This window comes from Corvus kubaryi, unplaced genomic scaffold (genome assembly GCF_017639235.1).
Source record: "Corvus kubaryi isolate FWS band 111438036 unplaced genomic scaffold, C.kubaryi_AGA036_p1.0 133, whole genome shotgun sequence".
Taxonomy (NCBI): domain Eukaryota; kingdom Metazoa; phylum Chordata; class Aves; order Passeriformes; family Corvidae; genus Corvus; species Corvus kubaryi.
The window spans coordinates 26071975-26090415 of NW_024580667.1; the positions used below are offsets into that span (position 1 = coordinate 26071975).

Consider the following 18441-nt stretch of genomic DNA (forward strand, 5'->3'; position numbering starts at 1 on the left):
TTTGGAATAATGAATTGAATTGTTAATCATCTTTTAGGCAAAAATAGAAAGAAAGAGGATAATTTTAATCAATTAGGAAAGCTGTGTCTTAGCACAGAAATGAACTATTACTTGTATGGAGAGCTAGAGAAGAGAATTAAAAATCAAAAACTTTGTTTAAAAAGGGTTTTTTCAGTGAGATTATATTTATTGGCATATTCTAATTATGTAAAGTAACTGACTCATTAACAATCATCTTCAAAAGCGGACTCACTTAAAAGAAAGTACTATCTTTGTGAGGTCTTGCAATCTTTTTCTTTTTTCATTTTGGTAAATGAATCCATTTACTTCAACACTTTCAGTATTAAATATTCCAGGGGTTTTTCACTTAGAAACAGCTTTCAGATTTTCTTCTTTCTTTACTGCACTGCTACAGAAAACCATTTTAAAAGGCAAAATAGAAACAAATTGGTTTTTTCTGAAACATTCTGGTGGAACCTAAGTGCCTTTCTTATCATAAGTGCATAGTGCCCCATTGGCACCCTAGATGATCTGAGACCTTGGTATTGGAAAATACAATATATGGGATGCACATTCTCTAGAAGTTTCAGTTCTTCCAGCTACAGCAGTAAGCAAGGTGGAATAACCCAAGTATCTAAAGTAGACACCTCTACTTAAAAATGTGACTTACTAACCTGGGGTTTTTTTAATATGCTTTTACAAAGGATTTCAAAATATTTGTGTTTGGTCTCCAACACAGACAAAGATAAAAGTATAAAATTCAAAATCCATCATAGAACAGGCATACTGTTTTCTGGTCAGTTTGAGATACATCACTAATAAAGGATGAATCAGCCCTGAAATGTAAAGTTAAAATACTTATTAAATTGGAAGCACCGGGAAATGCATGGGGAATGAACATAAGCAATTTTGGACACCAAGTGCCCTCTCCCCTGAATATTTTAGAAGATACATGTTTTCAATAGAGAATTTTTGTAATATCTAAAAGCCCTAAGAAGGCTAATTACACAGTGCAGTGCTAAATCTGGCCCTAAAATGCAATAACTTGTCCTAGCCTAAGAGTAAATTCAACACAATTTAACTAGGAAGCTTTCAGTCACCTTGATTACATGAAGGTTATCCATTAAGGAGTATACGTACTTGGATGAACACAGTGAAATATATAACCACAAGAGTTGCAGTGATGAATAGATTTTTTCTGGGGAAGAGATTCACTGGAAGCAAGAATGCAAGAGAGAAGCTGCTGGCTCCTCGGAGGCCGCTGTAAGAAATAATGAGTTGGTCTTTGAAGGTGAAGGGATATGTCCGGAACTTGTTACTGATGTAGAAGAGAGCAAAGACACCTAGGAAGGGAAAAATCCGCAGCTATTATTAAACAAGAAGAAAAAGAAAATATTAAATATTAAAAGCAAAACAATGTCTTGGCTTGGGGAGCTGTTGACAGCCCATGTTTTTTTCAGTTTTGGTTTCTTGCAGCTCCTCTTTGACCAACTGCTGAAGTTGGCTTGTGTGAAATATCTCCTATAAAATACCATGGTTCCTAACGGCTTCAGGATTTAAATTCATTAATGCAGTTTAGAAGAGAGATTAGGGGAAAATATTTACTTCCTATATTTATGTTCCATAGTTTTCTCCAAAATGTTCTGGAGACAAGAAAAATGACTGGTTGAGAGTTTTTCCTGTGCCTTCCCTTGCGATGTTTCCTGCCTTCTGCACAGAATCTGCCTAAAGTGTTTGAACAGTGCTTTACCAACAACTCCTGTGGACAGGTTCACTGAAAGACAAAGAGTAATAGCATTTTAATTTTTAATCCTCGGGCTTATTGTGTCTCTAATTCTTTGTTTATTTCTCAAATTTCATTTTAGTTTTAATAAAATTTTAAAATTAATAGAGAGTATGAAGCTGTCTAAGGACTGCAACTTTTCTTTCTAGGGCACTTTTAGCTGTTCCTTTGATTTACTCAATCTTCTTCATCTTCCATAAGAAATATGTATCCTATGATTTATGTGGAAACCGTTAAATTACTGACTTAAAAGCTGACAAATGCTGATAATTACTGGTGTTATTTTACACAGCTGTCTCTGATATATTCAGATTATTAGAGGTAAAGCCAGTAGCAGTATCCTGTTATGTAGGTTGCTGAATACCACTTTACGCAAGAGCTTTTTTGGCTACTTATAACTATGCTAGACATCAGGTACTCAGACTGAAACGGCATATGTGAGGTATCACCCTCAGGCCAATTCTCTTTACTTTATTCAAGCTTCAGAGAAAATGATGTAATCATTTTAAAACACAAATTTAGCAGAAAATATTTTGGCCATCCTCTGGAAAGCTCTAGCACTCCCCTTGGTGTCTGAGAGAAGGATGGACATGTGGCTGGAAAACAGCTTTTATATCAGGAGAGCACTGATTTTCCCTTGATTGGAAGGATATTTCAAAATGGAAAGCAAGCCTTTAAAAATTTACAGGCCACGCTTGGTCCAGATATAGCAAGAAAATATGTAATTACTTTCTTTTTGCTGTCAACCCACAGGAATCATATCACCTGTACTGCTTGCTACTTGTGCCTTCCCTGTATAATAAAGTTGTTCAGATGCACATACTCAAAGCTTCACAGGTTTCCCCTTTTCTCATTTTCTTTTGTTCAATGTCTTCCTCCAGGGTTCCCAGACTTAAAAGTCAAAGGTCTTGAAAGGTATATTGGTTTTGTGGGTCAAACCATCACCTTCTTCCTGCTTTGGTATTCTTTTTGACTGAGGGATAAGCAGTCTAAGAGATTTAAGAAATAGGACTTTAATCTCAGATGTTTGATGCCAACACTTGTCTGGTCCCAAATGTTTGAATCTGTACTGTAGGCTGGAAAATAACTTTGGAGTTCATCTACTCATCTATTCTAGTCCCTACTCAAAGCAGAGCTAATCAGATCTTGTGCCTGATCTTCCCCAGGCTGCAGACTCAGCACTCCCAAAAATTCCTCATACATCCAGTTCCCCAGCCTCTGACCAGGTTGGTGGCCTCTATTGCACTTGGTCCAGAACAATCCTGTTCTTCATATGCTGGGGAGCCCAGAACTGGAGAGAGCATGCTGAAGACAGCACGCATTTCCACCAGTGCTGAAGAGTGAGTAAAAAACATTTTGCTGGACCTTCTGGCTACACACTTGCTAATGTAGCCCAGGACGTGGCCGACTTCTTTGTCACAAGGACATAATTCTGGCTTGTGTTCAACTTGCTGTCTATCAGACCAGGACTTTTCTGTGGAGCTGTTTACAAGACTCCAAGCCTATACGGGTGTATGAAGTTACTCCAACACACAAGTCCTTGCATGTGCTCTTCTTGAACTTCATGAGCCTTCTGTCAGTCCATTTCTCAGCCTGTACAGGTCGTTTTGAATGGAAGCCATCCAGAATATTAACTATTCCCTGCAGTTTTCTGTCAGCCACAAAGTCGCTTGGTGTGCACTTCATTCCTTCCTCCAGCTCATTAAGGAAGACTAAAAATATGTTGGTCTCTGTACTGAGCCCCATGGGGTGCCATTAGCCACCAGCTCTGGCTCTAAAGGGATTATAGACAGGGGCTGGTGGCTGAAGGAGGTGGTGACAGGTGCCCAATATAGAATTCTTCCCCACATTATAGTCCTTTGACTAAAAATGAATCATCGAGGAACTAAAGTGCTAACTTAGCCAATGTTGTTAGCTTAAATTTCAGTGTTCGGAATATCTCTTCCAAGGCCACCAGATAGAATAATTGGATTTTCTTAATTTTCTTTAAAATTATAAATTACCCTTACAAAAATTAGCATCTCCTGCATGGTCTCTTGAAGACAGCACTAGAGGGTTAGTCTGACCCAGCAGACCATTCCTTCTTTTCTTGTGTTGTCTAGAAAGTTTAGCAGGACAGTACCAGTAGATGAGGGAGAAGCTGGCAATGTGTTGCCTCTCTGCTTCCACTGTTGCAGTGAACTGGTTAAAAGCCACAAGGGCAGCTTTTAGGAGAAGTGTACGAGGACTGCTGCCACCTCCAGAACACCAACCACCAGCCTCCTTGTTGCTTCTCCCTTTTCAACATTACTTTCAACCCATCCTGGACATTAGGAGAAGATGAGAAACTGTGTCCCACAACTCATCTGACATTATCTATAAACCGCCTTGCCCATGCTAGAGGAATCCCAGTCTCAAAGGTCCGGAGTAGGAGACCTTTGCAGGAATGGGACATAGCATGTGCAAAATTGAGTCATTTCACATGGGCAGTTTAAAACTTCCGACTTGACTTGTGAGGAGCAGTAGCATAGTGTGGTTGGCTTACATGTGGTGTAAGTCCCTCTTTAGTTATCTATCAGTGCTAATTTTCACCTTCCCTCTTTTTGTATATCTCTAGCATTCCCAGCCCAGGACCTGTAGTGTTACAGTACTAGAAGTTTGATGATATACATTATCTAATTAGTAAGTTAATGATAGTGTGTGATGAAATCATTATGAGGCTCACTTACCCAAGGGCATATAGTAAATTAAGATATAAACATCTCTATAAGCATGACCATGATAATATTTTAATTTTGCTTAACAAATTCCATTTTCACCTAAACATGCATAACCATGATAATATTTTAATTTTGCTTTAAAAATTCAATTTTCACCTGAACGTAAAGTCTGTGCTTAGAGACTGGCATTCAGGTTTGTGTGGGGCTTTTTTCCCCTTTTCTCTGTGTGTAGATTTGTGAATTTTTCTTGTCACTAATATAAACCTAGTAAATTTGTTGTTAAAAAAGTTGTGCCTGCCCCACAGGCTTTTTTAACACAACTTTGTACAAAGAGTTTTTCTCAGAGGTGCAGAGAAGGTTGTCTGCAAAAGCTGACTTACTCAGTGTCCGCCAAATGAGGCAGAAGAGCAGAGTGAAGCAAATGAAGGCCCAGTTCCATTCATGGTTTTTCCCCACTGTAGACACTCCCATGAACACAAAAATCAGGGTCTCACTGATGCTGCTTAGCATCTTCATGAAATATTTTATTGTGGTATAAGAATTCTGGGAAACATTCTCCTCCACATATTTTTTCATTGTCACTGCACATGCTGTCATCCTGTATCAAGCAAAACATCAGAGATCAGCCACAACCCCTTCTTCTTTTCAGTTAAGGACAACATCAGCCATCATTACCAGCACTCTCCATCACCAGATTCTGACCTTCATCATAACAAGGAGCATTTTTTTTTTTTTCAGTAACTTCAGCTATTTCATAGGATAGAAAAGCATCTTCATTCAGGTTTACAAATCTGTTTTACATACAGGATAAAGGAAGAAAACTAATCAACCTTCCTGACAAGGAAGTGAGGGTATCACATTCCAGTTCAAAGTCCATTTTATCCTGAATGCCTAACATGGAGCCACCAAGCACCAAATATTTGTCTCAAACAGCAGGCAGGTTGTGTTTTGTACCAGCCTACAGGTGGATCAGTTAGACAGACATAACCTGCCTCTTAGTGATATTCTCCCGTGAGGTGGTAGCGACAGACCATGGTAGTCCCATGCCAGGGCCAAAGCTCCCATGGCTCCCCGGCAGCTGGCTGCCATGTCAGGAGTGCCAGGGCAAGCTTCAGGACTCTCCAACCACAGCAGGAGAAAGTTCAATTAACCTACAAAGGTGTCCTTCTCCCTTTAGTTACCTAGGGCATGGGGAATGTGCCTATAGAAGCAAAGGGATGTTTTCCACTTCTTCACTGTTAATGAAGACTAGAGCCTGTTTCAGAGGAATCAGCAGCCACCCAGCACAGATGCTGGTGACAATCACATGGAGGAGCAGTCTTTGATCAGCCCTACTGAAGGGGATTCCCTTTTCCCCTTTGCATTTCCATAGGTAGTACAGATTGAGTGCTATGCTAGTAACATATTCCATCACCTATCTAGTTTCTACTGATATGATTTTAGTCTTTTGGGGTTTCTTGTAATGATATTTTTCCAAACTTGTGAATTCAGAGAATGATGACTCTTTATTAAATAACCTTTCTCTAGTTTCTGCTCATTTAATTTCCACTGAAGAAATCTCAAGGGTATCCTGGTGGAGCTGAGTCATTTAGCATGTCCAAGGACACTCCAAGACAAGGCCATTAGGCATTAATGATTAATACTGTTGACTTTCAGATACACATACATAATAGACTTTCATGATCCAAGTGAAAAATGAATGAATCCTCAATAATTCAGAAAGGTGACAATAAGTTCCCATCTCTAAAGCAAGCAATAATTTCCTTAATGAAGCAGTAAGAATAATAAATCCCAATTATATTAACATTCTTATATTACTAATAATTTCAGAACTCTAATGAAAATAAGAAGTGAAAGAAATAAAGAGCTATGTAGTCTAGTGCAAGGAACAGGCAGGGAAGCAGTATTTTGGGCAGTGCAGGTAGGAAAGGGTCTATATGGTATTAGTGCTCACTGCATAGTAGATCTAATCCTGCTCAAAGAAAGTTGCCAGTCACCTCAATCTGAGTATACGTGTTGGATATACAAAACATAGCACAAGGCTCATCTGCTTTGTCTAATTGTTCAAGATAATCTATATCCTGACTAACTACTTATTTAATGTTTAAATATTCAAATACTGCTTCCCAGGGCCATCCTGCTTTGTTTTTACAAAGGCAATTCTGCTCTGAACCTGAACAACCTGGGATTCTTCGGCCTAGAGAAGGTTTCAGGAACACCTTATCGCAATCTTTTGACATTTAAAAGAAGCCTATAAGAAAGATGGGGACAAACTTTTTAGTCACACCTATTGCAAAATGACAGGGGATAATGGGTTTAAACTAAAAGATTTTGGTAGATTTAGACTAGATATAAGGAAAAACTTTTTTACAATGAAAGTGGTGAAGCACTGGTACATGTTGCCCAGAATGGAGGCGGATGTCCCACCTGTGAAAACGTTCAAGGCCAGTTTGGACAGGGCTCTGAACAACCTGATCTAGCTGAAGGTGTCCCTGCACATTGCCAGGGCATTGGACTAGATGGCCTTTAAATGTCCATTCCAACCCAAACCATTCTGTGATTCTGTGAAATCAGCTTCACAAGTTGAGGTGAGTACATGCAGCTGTCTGGTCATCAGCAGCCATATGCTTGTACTTGTTAAGTTTAAACTGGTTTTTCCTCTATAAAGGGAAACACTTTCTGGAACATGAGGTCCTCCAAGACCCATCATGAAAGCTCAGAGCCAGTACAGGCCATGCAAAGCTGCTGCTACCCACCAGCTGTGCGCTGAGCCTACGGCAGCCAGCAGCACCAGCTGGGGCATTTAGCAACATAGGTTCCCATCTCTTTATGCTTTACCCTGCAGATGGGCTGTTTGGTGTGGTACCCTTGAAACTCACTTGACAGCAGTTTTCTCCTTAAGTCTCTCACTTCCATCCCTATTCCCTCCTTTCTCTTCCAGCTCCTTTCCTGCTGCCATCCTCTTTCCTTCCCACAATTCTCATCCTCTCTGAATTTACTCCAGTCAAGAACCTGCCAGCTTTCTTTCTGCATCAGACACCCACACCATCACATACTTTGAGGAACATGTCCCCAGCATTACAGCAGTATCAAGCTATCCTGACCACAAAAAAATATGATTGTCAATATTCATATACATGGCTGTAAGTATGCAAGGGTAGGTGATGTTCTCTTTCGCCTGGTTTTGCCCAGTTTCAATCCCAGTGATGCTGTTCAAATGTAATGTAGTTCCATTAAATTGTGTTAGAGCTGAAGTTCACAAAGAACTCAGGTGTCCTTTCTTATGTTTTTCATACTCTTATGTCTCTCTTATAATCTGATTGTGAAACTGCTTAGAAATAAATGCAGATAAACTGCTGTATTAACAAATCATTCTCTCCTGCTGTTGATCTTATCAGAGATCACAGACAGATGGTGGCAGCACTGGCCACTTTACCCACAACTGGCAGTACTTTCACCAATGCTCCTTGGTAGCATACCTGTGCCTGCACTGACTGTGGGTTTGATTTTCCTAGTTACCACTGCATTTTACAGATATCTAAGAAGCTGTCCACTCCCTCTCTGAGGCTGCGTTGTACCAGCCTTGAGCAAACCACCAAAAAGCAATGCCACTTCCTCCAAGACATCATCCAAAAAGGCAAAAGGAATACTCACGCCAAAATGCCAGAGATGTAAAGGGTTTCAGCAGACAAGTATGACAGGTAGCTGAACATGAAGACCAGCAGTGGTTCGATTGAAGAGACGTTGTGGGTGAAACGAGTCATGAATGCTGAGACAAATCCAAATACAATGCCAAACAAGACTCCACCCAGCCCCACCACGAAGAAGCGAGCAAAGCCAGCAAAGATATCGATGGATTCAATTTCTTCATACCTGTGCATCTGGGTGAAGGCGATGAAGATGTTATATAAAACCTACATGTGAAAAGAAGAAAGCAGTCAGGCATGCTTCTGAACCTGGCAGGTTTACTCATTTCGTAGGTGAAACATTGTGTGTGTCTGTGTCTTTGTATGCCTGAAATTGCATTAGACATATCAGCAAAGTAACAATTGAAATCTCAGATTGTTCTTAACAAGTCCCAGAAGTAAGAGTCTGTTAAGTGTCCTGAAAAAGAGAAAAAAAAAGAAGGGTAAATGGCTGTGGAATAGAAGTAAATTACTGTGGGACCACATGCCACTGAATAATAAAAAAATAGTCTTTTGTTTGTTTGTTTTCTGAAGGTAAATTTAAGTTTTGGTCTTTGTATCAGAAGTTAAAAGCCCAGCCATGTACCTTGACAGCCCCAGGCTCTACCCTCCGCATTCTCCTTCTGACTCAGGATGGGGCAGGGCAGGGACTAAGAATCACCCATTTGATTTAAATCCCATTTAGGTTGTCTATAGGATCAGTAGACTGGACAAACTTCATTGGATGGACTCACGAATGTTACATGTTTTGCAATAGCACTTGACGAAGGGAAGGGAAGGGAAGGGAAGGGAAGGGAAGGGAAGGGAAGGGAAGGGAAGGGAAGGGAAGGGAAGGGAAGGGAAGGGAAGGGGGTAGCCTCAGTTTCATATTGTCTCTAGATAGATAAATAAAGCTTCTCTATCATCATATATTTGGAGCTTGATGCCACTTAATCACCTCCCCAGAGAACAATCTCAAAGTAAGAACCAAATACTGTGACACTCTAAATGTTCTAAGGACCCTGCACTTATACACATTTTGACTAGAAATCTTGAAATTACAAAAATTAAAAGAAAATATCAGATTAGAAGAAAGATTGAATTGAATTCAAATTAAAATTTTATATAATGTATTTTATAATTTGGTCTGTAAAGAAAATGTCTTTAGAGCAGAAAACTTTACCATACTTCTATTATCAATAATTTCTATTCTGCAGAAACTGTTAATGAAAAATTTTAAGCATATTTCACTTTCATTCATCTTTTAGAAATTAATAGAAAATTTCCAGAGTAATGAGTGGTGTAGTAATAAAAAGGCCTTAGAGGTTGTTGACAATCAGTTAATATTAAGTCCTGTCATATCTGTTTACAGTGCATGTGTAACACATGAAAGTGACCTTTCAGTTTCAAAGAGAATTTGATAAACAACTAAAGACACCAGCTCTCCAAAGATGTTGCATTAAAGCATTAGTTCAAAAACAATAAATAGACCAAAGTAATTTGCATTTTATGGTTTTCTTTGGTCTTTCTTCTTCATCTAGTTAATTCCAGAAGGTTATTAAGAAGACTAAAGCAGGTATTTGCAGGTAGAAGAGTCAAGCTCATTAGGATAATAATTACTGCTCAGCTACTATCTAATCTTAAATTGCTGCTGGGGACATATAACCTTGAGCTGTCACACAGTCTGTTCTTCAGGAGGCTCACTGCTAATAGTTCTGGGAGACAGACAAAGCCAAACAAAATATTTCATTTAAGAAAATACCCAGAACTACTTTTTCCTAATGCCAGTGTATGAAATTTGGCTCTTCAGCGGCAGATAAGGAAAAGAGGGTTCATGTCTCCACAGTAAGCAAACCTCACCCTACCTACCTTATAGCTTTTAATTTCAGAGCCTGTTTTCTCTCTGTTTCCCTTTCTTGTAGACTTTGACCTCTTCCTAAGACTTGTCATTCTTTATAAACGCATCTATTGCTGACTTATGAAGAAAGTAAGTTATTCTCAGCAAATGACTTAACAAGAAATTTTTTTCTCTTTTTTAGTTCCTAAAGTGTCTATATGATTTAACTGACTTGGCATCAAAATGGAAGCTATGGAAATATGACATAATTTCCTTTTTTCTTTTGTAACATGCTTTGTGGGAGTAAATTGTTCTGTACCACAACATGCACTGTGTCATATAAGTAAGGATCAGCTAAGTTACATTGCAGTGTTTATGCCAGTAAATGGAATACTAGACTTCTTTTCATATTAGGAAAGCCTGAATCAGATTAGGAGGCTTTTGCTCACACAAAAAGAAGGGATGGATTGATAGTGGTGTCATGTAGCAAGACTGAGAACATCATGCTTTGAGTTGTTTGGAGAGGATTTTGTACCACTGGGCAGCTCTTAGAGCCAGGGAGAGGAAGAGAGAGCATGACACTGTTGCCACAGGGGACTCCGCAGGGACTGCTCCATGCTCCAGGTGTCTCTGTACAATTACTGCACATACCACCCACATCAGAAGCACTGGAAGAAAAGATTCTCAACTGACTGCCTTAACCAGCAGCACAGACTTTCTTGATAATTCTTTCTTACTACCCTGATAATTATTTCTGACCACTGTAGTTAGTTTTACTGTAAGCACAGTGGAACAACTTTTACAGTGGGAGCAGAGAATATCTCCATCATCCTTCCTGGCACCCAAACCAGTGGTCAAAGTCTTTCTCAGTGACATCAAAGAGGAAGTTTCAAGTCTCCTCAAATAAAAGAATAATTTTACTTAGGTCTTCAATATGTATTAGACTTAACTGTTCTGCTGCATACAAAGAAGAGAGTGTTCCATTAGAGAATATAGTCTCTGTCACTCATTTTGAATACAGCATGATATATAGGTGTTCTCAGTATTTCTAAAATCAAGCCTCAGAGACTAAGCAGTAAGAGAATATTCCATTTCCTGGTGCATACAGGTTCTCAGCTCCTGTTTAGAAACAAAATTATCTGTGTATATGTGGGAGCAGAGCTTCAGAAACCTGAAGCACAAATTCACAGCAAAATCAGGGTATTCTACCCGAGTTCAGATTTGAATAAGATCTGCACTGGATTTACTACACTTTTTTGAACAGGGCTTTGAAACTCCACTAATGTATGATGAATCCTAGGTCCAGACCTGTTGCTGTCTGAACTATTCTGATGCTAGCAGACCACTCAGAAGTAAGTGGGGAAAGAAGCAATTAACAGGATTTGGACCCTTCTTGTTCCATCCACAGATATGGCCCTACTGAGGGGAATAGGAAAAGGTACCAATGTGTAGAAAGGGTAAATTACCCATTTTTCTCCCAGCCCCTTAAGGCAAAGTCCTAACTTCTAGATTATAATTCTAATTCTACAGTCTGTTATTTTGCCATTTTTTTTATATATACCAGGATATTGAACTAAATATAGAAGACAGAGCTATTGTTTCCTCAAATGTAACACACAAGTTCAACAAAACTCATACCAGTTTTTCCTGCTGGGGAAAAAATGTTCAAGCTGATAAGCTGGCTGGAGAGAACCAGGGGATATTTGTATTAAAACAATAAAAAGATATGTATGCGTAATGTATCTTGGTGATACTATCTTTTTTAAACAGTTAGAGCAAATGAAACTGTTAAGAGAGAAAGAGAAGGAAATGGTAAGAGAAGACACCTGAGATAAATAGTTTTAAAGTATTGAAAAAGTAAGTGGGATATCAGAGAGGGGAAAGTCACCTACTGGGCTCCATTCAGGTGACAAATACTTCAGTGTTCTTAACCGTGAAGCCAGGTAGAGATTTTGAAAACTCAAATGCCCAGAAAGGGGATGAGTGGTGGTTGATACAGAGATGCAATAGCAGGAGCTGACAAACTGATGGCAACACAGCTGCTCTGAGATGAGCCCCAAAGATGAGAGTGTGTGGGGCAATGGGAACTCTCAGTGGTGGACGCAACATATCCCTTTCATCTCATTTACTAACACACCCAGTGCTGCTGAGGAGTGCCTAAGTCTGCTGTTTTAAAAGGCTTTCTGTCACTGCACATTTGTACTCTAACAGGATCCTGACTGGAAGCTCAGGTAAATACCATCAGGAGTTGGACCTGCACCATAAACATCTGGGAGAAAAGGAAAGGGAAGGTAGCGAGCCCATCAAAAAAAAGCATGAAACAAGCTCTTCCAGTATGAAAAAGAAGTATTACATTTTTGAGGTCCGTTTTAGAGGAAACCAAAAAGTGTAAGTAATAGATGCAGTGGGGATTTTTCTGTTACACCTGTAGCGCCCATGTAGTTTGCATGAAAGTTAAATTACACTTGTCCCTTAGTTCTACATCAGCCCTGTATCTCTGATCACCAAGAAGAAGGATTTATGATCAATAGGCTGTGGCTGCAAGAAGTTACTTTGTTCCTTTTTCCTTTTCTCGATACTCATAAACTGCACCTCTCCCATGAAGCCTTTCAGCAGTGAACTCTGTACAGATTTTACAAGTCCGAGTTGGGCTGTACCTCATGTATAGCAGTATCTGAATAGTTTTTACGTGGTTTAGATTCCTGTGATTTAAATTCTGTAAAGATCTTATCTAGTGAAACTCCTGAACCTGCCATTAACTTGTACCACATGAGCAGTCCTGTTGGTTTCTGAGCAATAAACGTCCTGCTTGAAATTTCTTCCTTGAAAAACATATGTTTTAAATGTTCTTGTCACCTATGCTTACAGCTAGAATTTCAGGTTGCTCCAATTTTAGCAGAACTAATGAGATAGAGGGAAAAATATTAGCGAAAGGAGCTCTGTAAAACTCTTTACCTTTTAAAAAGAAAAAAACAACAACAACAAAAACCCAATCAACCAAACAAAATCTCTCTTATTCAGGAAACGTTGTTTCTGGATATTTATGACAAGACAGCTAAAAAAGGCAAACATTTGTCAGATGTCAATTTTTTTACTGATAGAAACAGTTGTGTGAAGTTATTAGTGACATTTTGAATTCCTGACTAAGGTCTCTGGTGAAATTTCTAGAAAGGGCTGGAGGACAGAGTGTAGCCTCTAGAGGTTGTCCACATCTGGCTTGCCTTTTATTTTTTTCCAGAGGACTCTCTCAGGTATGTGAGAAAGCAGAGTCTCCTGTATTTCTACCCTTGCCGCCTTCAGTCTTTAAGCAGTACAATTTTCTATTCATTTGCTTGTACAATGTCAAGAACATTCCAAGGTCCTACACCGATCCTACCAGGAAAATCAGCTGTAGCTTATCCATTCACTTCAGTGAATGCAAGTGCACATCTCATACGCATATTTCCCTCTTCTGGCAGCTCTAAAATACATGCTTTTGAAAGTGGTAATATAAGATGTAATTTTTGCATACATTAAAATCCCTTGTGTGCAATTGAGTGGCGTATTCATAAAATAAATAATGTATTAGGATCTCCTTTGAGCTGTTCTTGCCCTGTGCCCAGTAACCCTGCAAGCCACATGAGTACAAAGAGGGGAAAACAAGGAGTGGAAAGAAACTCACCACAGTTATGCCATCATTTAGCAATGACTCTCCAAAGATCATCATGTAAAGCTGCTCATTAACGGAGGCTTCTTCAAAAACTACCAGAGCTGCCACGGGATCCACTGCTGAAATCATGCTGCCAAAGAGCAGGTTCTGCAGCAGGTTCAGGTCAGTCAGGCCGAAGGCTTCGATCTGGCAGACTCCATAGAGGGAGAGGCCAATACCAAATGAGTTTAGCAGAGCTCCCAGAACAGACCACCAAAGAATGGATCCAAAGTTTTCAAAAAATGGTCGAGTTGGCATGAAATAACCCTCCTCCAGGACAATAGGGGGAAGGAGATACAGGAAGTAAATACTAGTGTTCATCACTGGTGGAGATTTGTGATGGGAGGCAAAGATGATTGCTCCTACTAGTGCTCCAATGGCAATCAGGATGCAGCTTTCAGGCATAAGTCTTGGTAATCGGTGATAGATATGGAAACCTTGAATAAAACATTTGGAGATTATTCAAGTTTAAATTACCTGATGTCACACAATTGTCTTGCCTCCATTTGAACACTCTGTCTTCAGCCAGGCAGGTTTTGCTCTAAGGATTATGAAGGTAAAAACAGACAGTACTCTTCCTTTCAAAACTAAACATTCCCACACTTCTGTCACTAAAGCAGGGCAAGAGTTTGACCCTGAATTTCTTTTTTTCCTGCTGCCCAGCTCCTGATTTCTGAGCGAGCATGTCTGAGCTTAAGCTTCACTTTTGGAAAGGCGGAAACATCTTTGAAAAGATCCTCCACAATTTGGAAGGAACATATTCTCCAAGAATCCTGACTTCCCACCTGCTACTGGCTCATCTAGTCACTATACAAGGAACTGTGTGATCATATCATGAGTGAGAGGTGCCTGTACAACAAATGTCAAGATTTTTTTTAAATTTGAAAGAATGAGAATGAGGAAGACTAAGAAACCTTTAAATCCAATGTCAGTGACCCCATGCTTGAAGCTAGCTCAGATTTCATCTTGCAGCTCTAGAAGGCTCTGCCATGACTGTATTTCTGTTATCCTTGAATTATCAGACTTCAAACAGAAAGGAATATAAAAATATTTTTATGAAATTTTCAATGGGTTTTTAGGACACTTTTTTTTTTTTTTTAATCAAGAAGTATGTTAATATTATAAATCCACTCATTCGCCTTTTAATTTAAAAAATCATTTTCAAGTCTTCTGCCAGAATAAGGGAATTGTTCTGCCTTTTAAGATCTTGGAACTTTTTTCCACCCTTAAATCTTGAAATCCAGAAAGAAGATCATACCTGAATAAAACACTGAAAACTTTAACAGTTTGGAAATCTTCTTCCCTGAGTAACCGGATTATTCTGACTAACTCTTTCATCTAATTATATTTGAAATTAACAGCTCCACACTTTTCATCAGAAATAATATTATTTGAAAACTCACAGCAAAAGTAACAGGTCCATCCGGGAGGCACCACACAGTTCTTCTAAAGTATCTATTTCTTGTTCAAAACAAGAATATTGTGTAGATGTGCCATATGTTAAGTCCTATGATTTTATGGATGACAAATAAAGAATTTGGTCGATATGTTTACTGTTAACACACACTCTACTGATGCCATAACAAATTTTATTTGTGAAAATTTTGATTGTTATGTTATCAGTGAAGACATTTTTTGGAATTGGATTGAGGGCATCAGCTATAATGAAACTGGCAAATTATGGTTAGTGGTAATGATTTTTGTCAGCTGGGTGACTATGACATGAAAAATGTTTATCTTCAGGCCACCTCCAGAAAAACATCAGTCTCACCTATGAGTCTGTTCTAAAGAAATGTTTGAAAATCCTACAGAAAGATCAAAAGAAAAGGGAGATTTTATGTGTGCAACTCTTCGCATTATTACTATCTTCTTCGTTTATTTGATATTGCTGCATTACTTTTGAATGGTCAAAATAATTTAAGTCCAGTTATGAAAATGTGTAAGGTATGATGAGCTTTTTTGCCATGTTAATTGCAGTCCCTACTGTAATTACTGCTCCATGAATTGTCTTTTCCCATTCAGATACCCACATGGAGCTCTAATAGAAGCTAGATGCATTGGTGTGTATTCAAAAGGTACTTAGCCTGCATCTCTGATGATCCACACCCTCAGAGACTCTCAGTCTCTCTCCTCTGGTATTACTTTTCACACAAACTTGAAAGAGCAAATATGTAAAACAAAGACTCAGAGGGAAATGTTTCCTCTTATTCACACAAAGGAAGAATTCTTTACACTTTCTCCTCAAAATTCAATACACTTGAACTCTCAGTCTGGTGTAACTGATTTCTGCAGCTGTGTCAGATTGCAAATTCCAGCATCTTGTGATGTATAAGGACTAGAAAAATGAGTGGACAGCACTGTGTCAGGGAGATCTGTTGCTACTTACTACTCACAATCCAAGAGACATGAAGGTTAGAGGTCATACGTTAACTGAAGTAGGATGGAATCATTTTAAGGTGGAATTTTGGCATTGCCATGGTAATGAACACAGTTGTTCTTTTGAGAACAGACACTGTAAAATCAATCCCAGCTACAAAATGAATGAAAGTTACTTGGTTACATTGTACTTTTTTAACTTCTTTCCAAGATAGGAGGACCCGAGACCCCATTTTCTACTTACCTATTTTTGCAAAAGAGGCAAGGAGGATCCAAAGGGTAACTTCATAGGGAATTTGCACATAGTCATAGTCTAGCGTGAGAACATGTAGCCTTGTGTCTTGTGAGGAGCCAACAGCACCACTGGAATCAGGTTCATAGTGAGGCAAGGACCTCTTGCCCAAGCTGGGCTCATCCACATTAGCAGAAGCAGAGCAGGATGCCACACTCAACAGCAACAGAAGCAGGTTGGAAAGCTTTGCATGTGCACGCGTGGTAGAGCCCATATTGGGCTGTGACGACTTTATTACAGATTTAGCATATAGTGGGTGCATGAAGGTGTGCTACTGTCCCTTCTGCTGATTCACGCTGCCCACAGCCACAGCCGCTTCTTTCTCAGGGCTCTTTTATCTGCCTGTTAGAGGTCATTTTATAGTCCTAATGTGCCTGTCCCGTTCCTTGTGTTACAAACGGACCTAGAGCTGCATGAAGATACCGGTTGTGCAGGTTTCTCTGACCCAGAAAATCCTTGGCCACAGCATCACCCTGTTGAGGAATAAAAAATACTTTCCCACTGCATTATTTATCCAGCCTCTCTGATTTCTCCACTGTCCAAAAAAAAAAAAAAAAACCAAAACAAACCAACAAGACCAAAAACCCAAACAAAACAAAACAAAAAACTTTTGATGCTCACCGTTCAGGCAGCAAGCACAGCACGAGGGAACAGCATTAGCTGGGAGAGGTGGTGGCAGCCTGGGCAGATAGGAAAACCTGCTTCGTGCCTGCCTCTCTTGCCCTCGCTCCCTGGCTGCCTCCCCTGCTCAGCGGCACCTCGGGCGCCACACTTGGCACTACTCCCTGGTCCTGTAGCACCTGGTAACAAAACCAGTCGGTGTGTAAATAGACTGTGCGGGGCTCGCGGTAGGGACATCTGGTGGGGGACTGCGCAAATTACAGCCTCGTTTGGGGAGGGCCTCCCTCTCTTAAACGTGTATGTAATTTAGCAGGTAATAACAACGTAAAGAGGAAGGTCTGAGTCACACCACCTAGCTAAAACTGGATCTTGAGTTTTCCTGTATTTGGAATTTATTTTGCTCATACCAGTAAGGCATTTACTGGGCAGACACATTATACTCATCCAACTGCTCTTCAGGATCATTTTTTTAAAAGGTCAGGATATTGAGGATAACAGGGTGTACAAACATAGTGCTGTTTATTAGAAGCTTCTAAAGCCTGTGTTACTTGCATTAGAACTGAGTGTATTTGATTTACTGACAAATTATTCAAAATACTCAAATTCAGTAATGATTTGATTGTGTTAGAAGACAGTGCAGATAGTGCAGATGGGGAGAATAGTTGTGATACCCTGAAACAACTAGTTCTGAGAACCCTGCAACCACACTGTGTGTGCTTGGGAGGGCATTCCTTCAGACCAACTGATCTCACAGACTGAAAGTCCCTTCATGGATGGAGAATGTCTTCCACTTGACTTTCTGCGGAAGGGATCCAGTGTGTGCAACTGTGATGCTCTATAATGAAAAACAAAAGGCAATATGTGGTGACAGCTGGGAAATTTGCATCAAAATTATGATGATCTGAACCGAATCTCCAATACAGGTGCAGCTGCAATGTCAACATTTTCTGTGGTACACTCAGTGATGGCCTTTGATGTTCTGCTTCTACATGAAGAACCATCTTCCATCAGCCTCACAGCACCATCAGTCCTCCCATGAAAGCTTTGAACCCAATATAGCATTAGGTAGATAATGCTCAGCCTGCTTGCAAAAGAGTTCTTTTTTCAGTATACTGATCCTGTTAACAGCAGTGTTTCTTGAAACCCCTTTCCAACAAGGAATCTGGCAAATGAGATATTCAATTAGCATTATAAAACAGGAAGTTGTTAACTCAAAGGAGGAATGAAGTGAGCAGAGCAGTGGCTATACTACTCAGATTGCTTAATACGGACCATTGCATTTCACTCAGATGCAGACATACGCACACAGGCTGCAAGATGGTTTGACAGCAAGTGATAAGAACTCTGGAGAGTTGGCAGCCAGAGGACTACAAGGGAAAGACTTTGGAGACCCTGGAAGTCTACTAGCTGTGACAACCAGGGCTTTGATTTACACCTGCAACACACCTATAATGCCAACAGGTTCAGTGGGCATTGAGTG

At 39.7% G+C, this 18441-nt stretch overlaps 1 protein-coding gene across 1 annotated transcript in view; it reads right to left on the reverse strand.

Moving 5' to 3' along the window:
* SLC9A4 (solute carrier family 9 member A4) overlaps positions 1-17170 on the reverse strand; it is a 35034-nt gene extending 17864 nt beyond the window's left edge. Inside the window, exons 1-6 of the mRNA XM_042039940.1 lie at positions 16962-17170; positions 16293-16813; positions 13646-14109; positions 8137-8396; positions 4863-5080; positions 1141-1343 (exon numbers count right to left, since the gene is read on the reverse strand). Of these exons, the coding sequence (XP_041895874.1) occupies positions 1141-1343; positions 4863-5080; positions 8137-8396; positions 13646-14109; positions 16293-16602 (1455 nt within the window). The 5' untranslated portion in view covers positions 16603-16813; positions 16962-17170. The remainder of the gene's footprint in view (positions 1-1140; positions 1344-4862; positions 5081-8136; positions 8397-13645; positions 14110-16292; positions 16814-16961) is intronic.
* Between the last annotated feature and the right edge of the window lie 1271 nt (positions 17171-18441).